Source organism: Galeopterus variegatus, unplaced genomic scaffold (assembly GCF_000696425.1).
Source record: "Galeopterus variegatus unplaced genomic scaffold, G_variegatus-3.0.2 Scaffold353, whole genome shotgun sequence".
Lineage (NCBI taxonomy): Eukaryota > Metazoa > Chordata > Mammalia > Dermoptera > Cynocephalidae > Galeopterus > Galeopterus variegatus.
The window spans coordinates 680,840-695,230 of NW_007726464.1; the positions used below are offsets into that span (position 1 = coordinate 680,840).

The window sequence follows — 14,391 nt, forward strand, 5'->3', positions numbered from 1 at the left end:
GCCCGTGGACGGCCCAGGGCCAGCGGGCAGATGCTGGGTTTGCCCGAGAGGCGGGCCCGGCCTGAGCATCTCCGCAGAGGGCGCCCTTTGTGCCTGCTCCAGCTCGAGCCCCACGGCGAGGTGGGCGCCCCTGCCAGCCCAGAGCTCGCCCTCAGTGCCGGCCCTGGTCACTTGGAAGGAGCTGGGGAGGACACTGCGCCCTTTGTCAACTCCTTCACTGTGTTCCTGCCGTCTCTGCTACCCGTGGCAGAAGCGCCTGGTCCCTAGGCTGGGAGATGAGTTAGGTGGCTGCCCCAGGCAGGAGAGCCAGACGACTTCCAGCCCCTTGCGACCACCACCACCCCATGACACGGTCGGTGTGGTGAATTCAGCCACTCCCAGGTGGCTGATCCATCCAGCCCTCTGCCAAAGCACAGTGCCTCAGCTGTAAAATTCACTAAGAACCGTCCTTTTTATTTTTTGTCTTTTGTCATTTCTAGAAGTCAGGCCCCAGGCTCTTGTATTTCTGTTCTAGGTGATCGTGACTTTCTAGAGTTCACCACCTTTAAGACTGAGGGCAGTGGCAGAAGGCTGGTCTGGAGGAGGGCTGCCAGCTGCCTGCAGTCTCTGAGAGTAGGGAAAACCAAGGCCCGGCCCGGCCTTGCCATTGAAGCATCTTGTCAAGTAAGCCTCACCCATGGAGGAGGGTCGGCCCTCGCCTGTGTAATTTCAGGATTTGAACATCTCATTGTGTCCTGTGCTGAACCGCAGGCGGGAATCCTAGGGCTGGTTTCCTCTTCTCCCTCCCCAGATCAGAGCACCAAATACTGACCTAATTATAGGTCCTTTGTATTAAAAACTTGAGTGTTTTCCAAGGACTGAGAGGACAGTCAGCACTTTGGTAGAGACAGGTCACCTGGGTGTCACATGGTGAGGCTACAAGGCAGTAAGAGTCACTTGACCTGCATCTCTCGTAACTGCTGGACAGAAGCCAGCTGGTCCGAGAGAAACTAAGTAACCTGCTTCTCAGCTGTTCAAGTCAAAATCTTTGCAGCCCATCATTCAAGCAGTGGCTCAGGTGCTGCAGGGACCCACAGAGAGAGGGGCCACCGTTCCTCCCCTCCCAGCATCCCGCCTGATGCTGTGTCAGAGACCTGGTGGTCCTTAGTGGCTGATAGGCAGCATATATGCAGGAGTTCTTGGGTACTTGCAGAGACCAAGACTGGACCTTCCTTTGCCTGAACCTCTTCTCTTTTCCCCCTTCTTTTAAAAAATATGGAATACAATATGTTTTAAATAATAAACAGAACCTGGTGCAGCTCCTGTAGAAAAGATGGGTTTCCTAACAGTTCCTTGAGTTGGGAGATCTTCCTGTTCCCTCTCATCAGGGACTCTCCAGGAGGGTTTTCTATGATGCTTAGGAAAGGCCTCCTTCTAGGGAAGTCTGTGTCCCCTTCTGGCCACGAAAAAGGGATGAATCTTTCCTCTTCTCTGTTAAATATGATCCACCCACTTCTTAAAAGAAAAAAGGAAAAAAATTACCTGTATCCAAGCTAGAAAGGGAGTTTTGGCAATTTATTCCCTGGAATTCTCCTTTGGAAGTTAGCACTTAGACTTCACTAGTCTAAGGGAGTTGGTAAAACCTGTCTAACAGGTTCATTTATTGACCTAGATCCTCCCAGACTATATACTTAATGACTTGGCTAAGGACTCTCTGATGTATTTATTTGGAGTATTAGTCTATTGTTGCTGAAGGATCTGTGGGAAATCTTGTCTTCAGGCATAGACTACGCAATCATCCAGATTTTAACCCTTTCAGACTGCTGTAAATCAGTCCTCTTCTTCAAACCTTCTGGTTTTGGAAAGTGTTTTAAAATGTGACAACACAAAAAGTATACATCTCTATCCTATAAAGAGGTTTTAGGAGTTGATTTTTTTTAAAAACCCACAAATATCCTGAAAAAATGGACAAAGGACACATTCAGACAAAACAGTAAAAGCAGTTGGTAAAAAAAGTTTAGCCCCATTAATACTCAAAAGAGTACAAATTATAACAACATTAAATTAGAAGAAAAAATAGTAGGGTAGAGTACTAATGTGGTACATGTTGTGAAACTGGTGTTTTCTTACATTATTATTGGCAGTGTAAATTGAAATAATTCTTATAGAAAGTATTTGGTTTATACCCCTTGATCCAGTAATCCTATTTACTGGGACTTAGTCTAAGGAGATAATCCAAAATATGTACAAAGCTGCGTGTGCAAAGGAGTTTGGGAGGCACTGTTATGGGGAGCATTTGGAAGCAACCTCAATGTCCAACAACAGGGGAACAGTAAATTATAGGTTACCTTCCCTTCCGAAGTGTTATGCAGCTGTTAAATACTGGGTATGAACTCTGTAACTCATGTTTTTTAGGTGGCATGATACCAGATTAAGTGAAAAAAGATATCTCAAAAACTGATTTACACCAAGGGCCAGGGTTCAATCTCAGTACCGACCAGCTGCCAAGAAAATATATTTTTTAATTTAATAAATAAAACAGGTTACAGCCATGTAAAAACAGGAGGTTAGAGAGAATCCTGCGCCTGCACAGGTTTCCAGGAAAGCGTCTGCGTGGCCCATCCTAACACCGGTTCCGTTTCAGAGAGACATTTTTCCTCCTCATTGAAGGAGGAAAGCTTAGACTTCATCCTCTGGGAAACTGTATTTTGTCATGAGCTGCGTCTGGCTCCTGGCGTTTTGCAAAGCGCTGTCCCATTCATAGCTCACTGATCACCACTAACCCAGCAGATGGGCAAGGATCCCCCTCCACTCAGCACACCAGATGGCCCAAGGCCACATAGCTAATAAGTGGGAGACTCAGGGTTAGAACCTAGACCTGACACTCCAAGGTCAGTGCCCTTTTATGATTCTGTCTTGTCCCTTGGCCTTGACCATTTTTTAAAATTGAGATATGATTTTGACAATAACTTATTTTTAGCTTTCCAGATTTCCCAGAGATTAACATTTTATCTTGTTAGCTTTATCCACTTCCATTATTTTTTCTGAAACCATTTAAGAGTGAGTGACAGGCATGATGCCCTCTAACCCCTAACTACTTCAGTGCGCATTTCCAGGAGACAAGCACAGTCTCTTACAGAACCCCTTACCAAAAGCAATACTTGCCAAAAGCAGGAAGTGAACCCTGAACAACACTGTTGCCTGGTGTTGGTGGACTGTGCTGAGATTTTGTCTGTCGTCTGACTGTGCCCCTGATAGCAAAGGAAAGTCCTGGCTTATAGGTCAACTTCATTTTCATGTCTCTGTTCTCCTTCAACTGGAGCAGTTCTCCCATCTGTCTTGGTGTTTCGTGACATTGACATTTTTTGAGAAGACAGGCCCGTTATTTGTAGAATGACCCTGAATTTGGGTTTGTCCAGTGCTTCCTCATGAGTGGTTTCAGGTTCTGCACTTTTGGCTGGACCATCCCAGCAAGCATGTTCTTCGCGTTGCTTCCTACCAGTTGGCTGGTGACGGATTTGTTGCCTTACTGGTGGTGGTAACTGATCACCAGGTTCAGGAGATATCTGCCAGGTTCCTCCACTGCAAAGTTACTGTTTTTCCTTTTGTAATTAATGAATATCTTGTTGAGAGACATCTGTAAGTATCCTGTTGCTCCTCAAGCTTTCAACCAAGGGTTTAGCATCCATGGACTCTGACAGTATTTTGCAGTGAATCTTTTGGTGGTGGTTGCTTTTCCAATGTTGGGTGAGAACAGTGTTCAAGGGAAAGCCCTGTATTTAAGAAATCGCTTTCTACTGTATCTTAGCTATTGAGACAGCATCAGACAGATGCCCCATGTTTCGTATCTTACGTTCATATGGCTATGCATCTCTGGGGGTGAGTTAAACTGCCCCCTGCCATTGGAACCCCTGTTGTCCCATAAACATGGGGGGAGGCTAAGGACTGGGAGTGGCTCATCTCGCTGGGTCAAAGGAAGGGTCCTGGCCGAGTTGGCCCACCTTGAGATGGGAGTGGTATGGGGATGACCCCGGTGGGGACAGGCTCTGTGCCTCTCACCCATGTGCTCACCCACCCTTTGGAGTTTGCTTGAGGTTGTGGAGGAAAACAGAGTCTATGGCACTCCAAGTTCACCATAAAGACCCTGCTCCGGGGGCCGTGGGAAGTCCCTGTGCAGCAAAAAGGGGAATCGTGAGCCCTGAGAGGGAAGGTCCCCGAGTTCTCTAATTTGATACCAGCTCATGGTGGGGCTGAGGTGACGAGGCCACGGGCAGGGCCAGGTTGTCTCTGAAGGGCCCCCCAAGCAGGTGGTACCTGAATGAGGATGGACGTAGCGGCCTTGTGAACAGCACCCCACGTTGGTCAGTGCTCCGAATAACGGTTGAACTGGTTATTGTTTGCTCCCCCCAAAAAAGTTTTCAGAGGTCACTGTTGTGCAGCAAGGTCACAGCACTGAGTTCATGTGTGCGGCGGAAGCCTAGGGCAGGCAGTCGGGAGAGCAGAGGCTGCCCCTTGACCCTTGGCCAAGAACCCATCCTTACCCCTGGCTAAGGCAGCCGGGACCCAGGTGGGCAGGGAAGCGTCTCAGAGCTGAGTGCTGCAGACATTGGCATTTGAAAGTTTCTTTGGACATCCCTCCCTGCTTCTGCAGCCAAAGCTGCAGAGTGACCTCATGGTGGCCTGGCCTGGTGGCTGACTCCTTGAACTTCTCCCACATCCCAGCCCTCTGCCCCCTGAGCAGGACAATATGTGTCCATTGTTCCCGGGGAAGAAACCTCCAGGCAGCCTCTCATCAGGCCTCACTCGCTGCAGCTGAGCCCTGCTCTGTCCTGCTCCCAAGAGTTTTCTGAATTGTCACATTGTTGCCCAAGAGTTTTGTTCTGAAAGTGTTTGTTGAGTTAACATTCAAGGCTTTCCGTAGGCCTCTTGGTACCTAAACCAGGCGCTGCTGTGTGGTCCACAGAAGGGGAAGTTTCTTCCTAGCAGCTGCCAACCCCAAAGTTCTATAGGAAGGGTAAGGTCTGGGGGGAGGGAACAGTGTGGGCAAGTGACTGAGCACACTGAGTCCCAACTCCCCCCCACCCCCACCTTACAGCCTAACCCGTTTGTGCAGCTGGAGGTGGCGTGGTGTTCAGAGCCTTTGGCAATCAGTGGGCAGCTTTTTAGCATAACTCTCCCATCTGTGTGTGATGTGGAGCTGTGTGTCTCCTTTACCTGACTCTGGTGGGGGAGGTTTCAGGGACCACGGAACAGAAGATCCCCACTTGGGAACCCCGAGGGACCCAGCTCTGGTGGAAGGTGTTGGGAAACCCAGAGCTCCACTGCTCTGGGACAGCCCATGTGACAAATGCCACAGAGGTCATCTATGGGGGACGATTTGCTCACCACTTAGCTAACCCTGAGTAGTACTCCTAGCTCCAGTTCTCTGGAGGAGATTTAAATATCAGTAGGGGGCCGGCCCGGTGGCGCACTGCTACAGTGCACCGCTTGGGAGTGTGGCAGCGTTCCCGCCGAGGGTTCGGATCCCACATACAGACCGGTTCCTGCTCACTGGCTGAGCGAGGAGCGGGCGCAACACCGAGGGTTGCGATCCCGTTGCTGGTCCCGGTCCGGTACGGGCGCGACGCTGAGGGTTGCGATCCGTTGCCGGACACGAAAAAAGACAAAAAGGAAAAAAAAATATATATATCAGTAGGATGCCAAATTCTAGGAAGAGCTGAGCTCAGGACAGATGTGAGGGCTTTTTGTCTGCTTTCCCCTCCCTTGAGCTTACCTGGGGTCCCTGCCCAGCTCTGCCAGTCTGGGCATGGCGGGGGTGGGGAGTTTCTGATCATCCTTTTTCCTCTGGGATTGGAACCCCCGGGAGCCAGGATAGTACCCCCTGCCCAGAGCATGCATCTGTCTCCTCCATAGTGTGTAGAAAGCCTCTGCGTTAGGCTGATGGGGCTGCTGTAACACAGGACCACGGACTGGGTGGCTTAAACAACACACATTGATTCTCTCACCCTTCTGGAGGCTGGAAGTCCAAGGTTTGTCCTGAGGCCTCTCCCTGGGCTTGCAGATGGCCCTCTCCTCCCTGTGTCCTCCTGTGGTCATCTGTCTGTACTTGTCTGTGTTCTAATCTCTTCTTGTAAGGACAGCAGTCAGATTGAATTAGGGCCCACCCTAATGACTTTAACTTAATTACCTCTTGGAAGATTCTGTCTAAAAATACAGTCACATTCTGAGGATCTGGGGGTAAGAATTCAACAGGTGAATTTGAAGGGGACACAGTTCAGCCCATAACAGCCTCTGATGGGGGGAGGAAGCCAACTTGGAGTCTGGCCTTGCTTCCCAGGCCAACACAAGTCAGAGCTGGGGCCCGGCGCCTCTGGCAGAAGCTATCAGTGCCCCCTCCAGGTGGCTGGTTCTGCTCAGGGGGAGGTGTCCTAGGCTTCCTGCATGCAGCCCTGGCTTCCTCTCAGCCACAGAGTCACAGGTTTGGAAAGGAGGGGCCTCATCAGTGCCTGCTGTAACCCACGTCAGCCCCGCTCTTCACAGCCTCCCTGAACATGGTCACGCAGCCTTCCTCTGTGGAGGCTGCTGGTTCAGCCCCTGGTGTTAGCATTGAGCAGGACTCCCTGCCCTTCCCTCCAGGCCTCTAACCCCTTCTCCACTAACAGGTCCTCTTTAAGATTTTTTAAGCATTTGAGAATAGCTCAAGGCCCAGTGTCTGTTCACATGCACCCCCAAGTGACCTGGCTCAAATCTCCAATCTCAGGGCACATGTGTCTACATGGAGCCAGGCAAGATCATCTTCTAGCTGTTCTGAACCACCCACATCTGGGCATCGGGGCAACCGCTTGGATTTCTAGGTTGTAATCAACTAAACACCTTGGTCTCCTCCCCATGTGCTGTTCCAAAGCTGTTTCTTACTTGTTCTGACTTTATTTTTTGGTTGGTGGCTTCCTTTTGGAGGGGAAAAAACTGTTAGGTGCTACATATCAGAATTAGAACTATACATTTCAAGAACGCTGGAATTCAGATGATCTGCAGCTCAGAGTGGCCACCTGGTCAGAGAATGATTCAGTTTATTCTTCTGAGATCACCGAAAACACTGACTTTCCTCTCACCCTGTAGGTTGAGAATCTGGGGAACCTTCAGTTCCTTTTTATAAAAAATTTTTATTGAATCAAAATTGATTATACATATTTTTGGGTTTCAACATTGACATCTGTTGATCAAATCAATATTGCTAGCATATATATCGTTACAAATCATACTTATTCTTTATACCCCTGTCCGATCCCACCCCATCCCCCTTCCTCTCCCCGTCCCCTTTCTAATCACCCTAGATTTCCTCTCTCCTTCTGGAAGAATAATGGTTACTCTGTTGATTTGCTGTCCAAATGATCTGTCCAATGCTGAGAGGTGTGATCAGGTCCCCCAATACTATCATAGAGCAGATGTCTCTTCCATCACTCTGAAATGGGCCCCGTGGGGAGAGATGTCCTCTTCCTTTCTTTATCTCTGCTGGTGACTCTTCTTTTGTGAATGCACTCCAGTGGCTGGCGGACCATCTGCATGGTGGTAGTGGCATCTAGTCACCTTGTGGCAGCCATGGATATCATGGTGGCTGTGGTGGGCCACCCACACGGAGGAGATGATTTTGGCATGCTCCTTGGTGCTGGCAGTGTGCCTGGTTGTGGAGTGTCTGATCCCCAGCTCTATACCCCGAGTCCCTGGGTGGGCCCCGAGGCACTGGTTGTGGTGAGCCTGGTTATGTGAGGGGGATCTGGTCCCCTTCTCCATGCCCCAGGACCCTGGGTGGGCCCCGAGGCACTGGTGAGGTGTGCCTGGTTGCGGGGGAGGATCTGGTCCCCTTCTCCTTGCCCTGGGATCCTGGGTGGGCCCTGAGGTGCTGGCATGGTGTGCCTGGGTCTGGGAAGGAGGTCTGGTCCCCAGCTGCTAGCTCCATGTCCCCTGGCAGGCCCTGAGGCTTTGGTGGTGTGCCTGGATGTGGGAGTGGGGTCTGGTCCTGGCTCCAATCCTCGGGTTCCTGGGCAGGGTCCCAAGGTGCTGGTTGTGTGAGTGGGTCCTCCCCCAGGCCTCATGACTCATGTCCCATGGTAGACCTCAAGGTATTGCTGGTGTTCCTGGGCCGGAACCAACTTTTTGTCCTTTGCTTACTTCTAACACAGGGGAACTTCCTGTGGGAACCAGTACTTGAGCTGTGTGGTTGTTTAAATTGCTGCTTTGCTGCTGTTTCCCTAGGGAAGGCTTTTTGTGCAGCTCAGGATTCAATGGTTGACCTTATAGGTACTTCCGGATCTCCAGAGACCCGGTGGGTCTGTGTTCTGTAGAATCTCTGATCTGGGCCTGAGTTTTTTCATCCAACTGCACCCCATGCAATTCTGCATTCCCGACCAGTCTCCTCTGAGTGGTCCTGCACTGATTGGGGGGCAGGTCAGCTGTCCTTGCTGTGTCCCAGTGTTCTCCAGGTGTTCCCGTCTCACCCACCGCCCGTGCTGCAAACACTTCCCATGGGATGGGCCCTGCGCCGGTCTCTTGCGATGACTCACTGGCCTCTGAGTGGCTCCCCTTTTTCAGCTGTTCTGGCTCCTCGCTCCTGTGTGGGTCCACGGGAACCCTATTAGTGGTCTTGCTGTCCTGGGGGCCGCTAAGGCCCTCTTCTCCCCTGCTGTCTCCAAGTAACTCCATCTGAAGGGCACAGCTGTGGATTCTGCCGGCTCCTGCTCCATGTGCCCAGCATTAAAGCAGCCACAGCCCGAAATGCTCAGAGCAGCTTTTTCTTTCTCTCATCGTAGTTTCTCCCGCCTTCATGAGTTCCACAGGTCTCTCCTCTTCTTCACCTGAGCTCCAGAGGCCCCTTGGCTATTGTCACATTTTTATAGTTGTAAATCCATTGATTTGTGGGAGCGAGTGACGCTGGGGACCGTCTATTCCACCATCTTGACCAGGCCACCTTCAGTTCCTTAACCTTCTCACCCTCTGTCCAGTGGGGTCTTGGAGCCAGCTCGAGAGATCCGATTGCTACATTTTAGGGAATTTTGTGAGTCAATTGTTAGATATAACCATTATCAAACATTAAATTATGATAGAAACAGAAGTGGGAAAGTGTCAAAGCTCATCCTAATTATCTCACTATCTCTGTGTGCTCGAGGTTGTTCGTGTCTGTTGTACCTGTGGGTGGGGATACTGTAGAGTGGTGTGCCATCGCACGTCTGTGCCCAGAGACCTCTGTTGGTGGCTTGAAATTGGCCGTGGTGGGAGTATTACACCATGGAATTTGGCAAACACTTGAAATCAGGGCTTGATTTACTGCTTTGTGGATTATTTAGAGCAGAGGTCAGCAAACTTTTCCTGTGAAGGACCAGACAGAAAGTATTTTCAGTTTTGTGGGACATGTGGTGTCAGCTGTGACTGCTCAGCTGTGCTGGAAACCGGCCATAGGCAATATGTAAGTGAATGGCTGTGGCTGTGTTGCAGTAAAACTTTATTTAAAAAAAACAGACCTTGGGCTGGATTTGGCCCACGGGCACAGTTTGCCGGACTCCTGGTCTAGACTTAAGAAAGTGATGGAGAAAATGTTAATAGTACAAATTAAACTTAAAAGTGTTCCTGTTGGGCTGGCCCGGTGGCGCACTGCTACAGTGCGCCGCTTGGGAACGTGGCAGCGCTGCCGCCGAGGGTTCGGATCCCACATACAGACCGGTTCCCGCTCACTGGCTGAGCGAGGTGCGGGAGCAACACCGAGGGTTGCGATCCCGTTGCCGGTCCCGGTCCGGTACGGGCGCGACACTGAGGGTTGCGATCCGTTGCCGGACACGAAAAAAGACAAAAAGGAAAAAAAAAAGTGTTCCTGTCGCTGAGCTTTGGCAGAGGTGGCAGCCACGGTGGGGCAGGCAGGAGGCTGAGTTTTTGATGGGAGGGGATGAGGAGAAGCAGCGTCACGGTGCAGAAAAACCGAGGCAGGTCCTCCAGGGTGGGGAACGTACCCGATTCAGCAACGAAGGTGCTCATGTCACCCTCCCGTGAAGTTCCGACATCTGTCTCGTTCTCTGTGTCTTCCTCATTTCACTTCCATCTTACCTGGCAAGGAAGATGGAAACGTCACCAACTTCATGTCACAGAACTGCTCCCCACTGCCAGTCACTTCCACAGTTGGCTGTGGCCACCGGGGTTCGGCCAAAATCCACAGCAGCGTCTGTGAGAGTCGATCGGCTGCACAGAGTCGACCACAAGGGGTGTCATGTGCTTTATTATCATCTGTCATCGTGCGCTACACATCCTTTGTACCAGTGAAACTTACAATAAATTTACACGTGCATGCACATGTACATTCACACGCACCTGCATACATCTGCATTTTTCTGGAGAGCCTGTTGGGAAATGTTGCCAGCACAGCCCTGTTCACACCCATGAGTTGACGAGTCTGGCCGGCCTGCTTTGTGGGGTCATTGGACCTTTCCTCCCACTCCGTTCCCACCAGCTCCCGATACCACCTCTCACCACCTCCCGCTTAAATATCTTCCAAGCGGCTTCAGGCCCCAGCAAAGCTGCTGCTGTCTGCGCTCAAGTTGAAACAACCTCTCCCTATTGATCAAGTCCATACTCTTAACCCCCAGTGATGCAGAGGCAATATATCACTTTGTGGCTTTGTCCTACACGCCTGTAGTTACAGAGTGCGGGTCTGTCACGGGCAGTCCCCAGGTTTCCTGTAAGATCCATCAGGATGCACAGGAAACGTGAGGGAGTACTGCCCGCCGCCAGAGCCGAGCCCACAGCCGACCTCCGACCTGCCACGCCCTGCCCCGCTGGCATGGGAATCCTCTGCTGCCGTGAGACTCGGCTCAGGGTCAGCCTCCTTCAGGGTGACTGTGCTTTTCCCCTTCCCAGGATTCCTCTAAGGAATCCTGAAAACCGTAAAGTGATGATGAGAAACAGCACCTTATAACTTTAGGACTGGGTTTCAGCACTTTAAAGGCCTTTTACCCCCTTTTCAATAATGTCCTTGAGGTGAGTATTTAAGGAGTGGCTCGGGGAATGTTGTCTCGGTCATTAGGCTCCAACTTCATTCATTCATTCATTCACTCACTCACTCAGCAGACCCTTCGTCTGCCCCTGCTTGTGCCAGACACTGTCCTAGGGCTGGAGATTAGGGCAGTGAGCCTACTCGGCCCTAATGGAGCTTGTAGCTGTGGCTTATGTTGTCCTGAAATCCTGGGACGTTATGAGTTTGAAAAGGACAACTCTTTCTTATGACAAAATAGTTTGACAGTGATATACATTAACTCACCAGATAAATAGCTTTGCTAGAACGAGCATTTAAAATGGACAAACTCCTGATATAGCTTGGTACCTCTCTAATAATCCTTTAACATTTGTGGTCTTTTTGCCCCTTCTGTGCTTTTGTGACTTCAAAGGGGACCCTTGGCGTGCCTGCCTGCCCCCATAGAGGCCAGTGAGGGCTGGAGAGGGGAGAGTTGACCAGGACACCTCTGTTCTGAAAGTGTCCTGCATAGAGTTCTTCCCAGTCCCAGGGAGCTGACTCTCTGTCCTCATCCCAACCTGCCTCCTCTGCTGGCTCCACGGCATGTGGGAGAACCTTGTCAAAGCTCAACACTTCTCGCCTAGTTGTGGCCACAGATTCACCTGGAACTTTGATCTCAACATTGGTCTACAGTGTCCTTCCGGAAAGCCAATGTTCCTGACACAGAGCTCTCAAAATATAACCAATTTCTGAACTAAGCATTTTCCTGGTGATGCTGAAAGTATCATTCCTGTTTACAAACTGCTTTGTTCTCTAGGCAGTTGACCTAGCACATGGGCACTTGTGTCCTGTTCCTGGGGACAGAAACCACATGGGCCTCAGGTGGCTCTGGCATCTGCACCACAGACCTGCATCCTGGGACAGCAGGACATAACTCACTGACAGCAGTTGTGACAGCAGCAACCACTGCACACCTGCCTGATGCTATGCCCTGTACATGTGCTGTGCTCATTTGTTCAGTCTTACAGTGGCCCTGCGATGAAAACCAGCTGCAGGCACTGTCCTGCTGCCCACCTGGCAGAGAAGAACACCGGCATGTTGAGGCCGCCAAGTAACTTGCCCAAGGAGGGCAGAGCCAGGCCTTGGGCACTGCCGGTTGTGTCGAAGTCCCATCTCTTAAGGCCCTGCTGTGCTTCCTCTCTCAGGAGCCACACATAGCTTTTGGGTGTCCCCCTGACCGATTTAAGTTGCTTTGTAAGGAAACTGGTACGGGGACTATGGGGAAGGGGCCTTGGGACTCAGGTCTGATTCCAGCTGTTTTGCTATGGGGGGTGAGCTCTAGAAAACTGAGCCTGGCACTGCCCTTAGAGGGCGTCCCCTTTGACCCTCGCCAAGCTACACCTCCTTCCTGTAGAGCAAGGAGTCTTCTGGGCTGAGGGAATGCACCTGCCCAAAGCCCACATGCCTCCTTCTAGATCCTGCTGGGGGTACACGGGACCCTGGACTTCTCTGCCCAGGCAATCCCAAGCCACCCATGTGTGCACTCCTGGACCTGAGCGCTGATGGGGAGGGGGTGCTGACTGTTAACTGCATGTGTACGTGAGCACAGACACATGGGGTGCTGTTTGCACCCTGGAGCCAAGCCCCTCTGGGTGCAGGAAGGCGCCTGGGCAGTGCTGGGAGCTGCCTGTCCCCAGACCACACCATTCTAGTGCCAGTCTCTGATGAGCCCAGGAATTCAGATTAGAACCAGGCTCCCAGGGCGATACCTGTCCCTTTTATTTTCCAGGGACACTGTCTGAGCCAGGCTTGGGGGAGCACTGTCTCCTTTCTCTATAGAGCATCCCTAATCATTTTTGCCCCTGCAGACGTTGCTGGAAACCATGGCCTGACCTCGGTGCCCCTTTCTTTTGTTGTCCCTCAGCTGGGGGGTTCCGTTGGCCATCACCATGGCGGCTGTCACTCTAAAGAAGATTGGCTATGACGCCTCAGACGTATCCGTGGGCTGGTGCTGGATCGACCTGGAGGCTGAGGATCGCGTCCTGTGGATGCTGCTGACGGGGAAGCTGTGGGAGATGCTGGCTTATGTCACGCTGCCCCTGCTGTACCTCCTGGTCAGGAAGCACATCAGCAGAGCGGTAGGTTCACCCACCACGCCAGCCCTCGGAGCTCAAAGCCCTCTGTGTGGCCGCTGTGCCCAGGTGCAGGGCCTGGCCCCTGTCCTGGTGTCAGGGTTATCCACCTTAGGCTGAGTCTCTGGGGACAGAGCTAGTGACAGGCCAGAAAGACCGAGCGCTTACTGTTCATCAGGTACCACACCACACCACACACTGTATTATGGGGATCATGGGGTCGGCTCATTGGCTAACTCCGCCACCCTGTGGGGAGCTGAGTCCTGGGATTCCTCCTTTCGTAGATGAGGGAACAGAGGCTTACAGAGGAGGGTTAAGGGGCCTGCCCCAGTGCCAGGGCTCCTGAGGACCCAGCTGCTGTGAGAGCCAAGAATGGGCTGGAGCCCCTGTTCCCGGCCACGGCCCTCTACTGCCCCCCGGTGGCCAGATCGGGGTGGTTGCTTTAACTTGAGGAATTTAGATAAAAGGTGCGATGTGTCCAAATATGAGCCGGACCAGGATGCCCCTGGGAAGGGAGGATCGTGGAGTTTCACAGTCAGTCATGCATATAGCTCACCTAGTTGTCCTTGGCAATTAAAGTTGTGTCATGAGTGGTAAGCTTTTCAGAAACTCATAAATTGGTAGGCTGGGCGGGTCAGAAAGTCTAGGAAAGAGTGGTTTTCCTCTGACGGCTTGGCCAAATTGTTCCTTGTTTTGATTAGCAGCTCTGCAAATGTAAAGTAGGGGCTTCCTCCTAGCCACAAGCAAACTGCTGCAAAGAGGGCTCAGACGAACCCACGTACTGAGCCACTCAGCCGCCCATTCAGTGCATTTTTATTGAGCATCAGCTAGTGCAAAGTGTGCTGCGTCGTGCTGGGAGGTTATACTGAGGACTCAGATGCAGATCCTGACCCCTTCGAGAGGGAGGCAGAAGTGTAAGTAATTGTGGTAATAGATAAAATGTGGCGAGTGGCTGGAGCCCTAAGACAGGTTCAGAGGAAATGCTCTGAAGATGGACTCCCCTGCTGCAGGGTTGCTGGTGGGATTCCGTGTGTTTCTTTTTGTTGTCTGAGTTTTCAAGGCTGGAGGGTAGGAGGGTATGTCCCCGTCTGTTAGGGCACATGGTTGGCTGAGCAGCATTTCTGAGTTAGGGTGCTCCTTACAGCTATCTGTGACTGTTGGGACACCTAATCCCCACCCCATACTCCCATCTGTGTCTTGTGTATCAAGATTTCTGGTTGCTTTTTCCTTTTTATCTGGAAATTTAACTGATTCTCACCCCGTCCTGCAGCTCTCTTCTCGGTCAGC

General features: G+C 51.5%; 1 protein-coding gene across 1 annotated transcript in view; it reads left to right on the forward strand.

The window, feature by feature from the left end:
* Positions 1-14,391, forward strand: part of GPR157 (G protein-coupled receptor 157) — a 79,900-nt gene that overhangs the window by 62,942 nt on the left and 2,567 nt on the right. Inside the window, 1 exon segment of the mRNA XM_008567878.1 lies at positions 12,897-13,110. Within this exon segment, the coding sequence (XP_008566100.1) occupies positions 12,897-13,110 (214 nt within the window).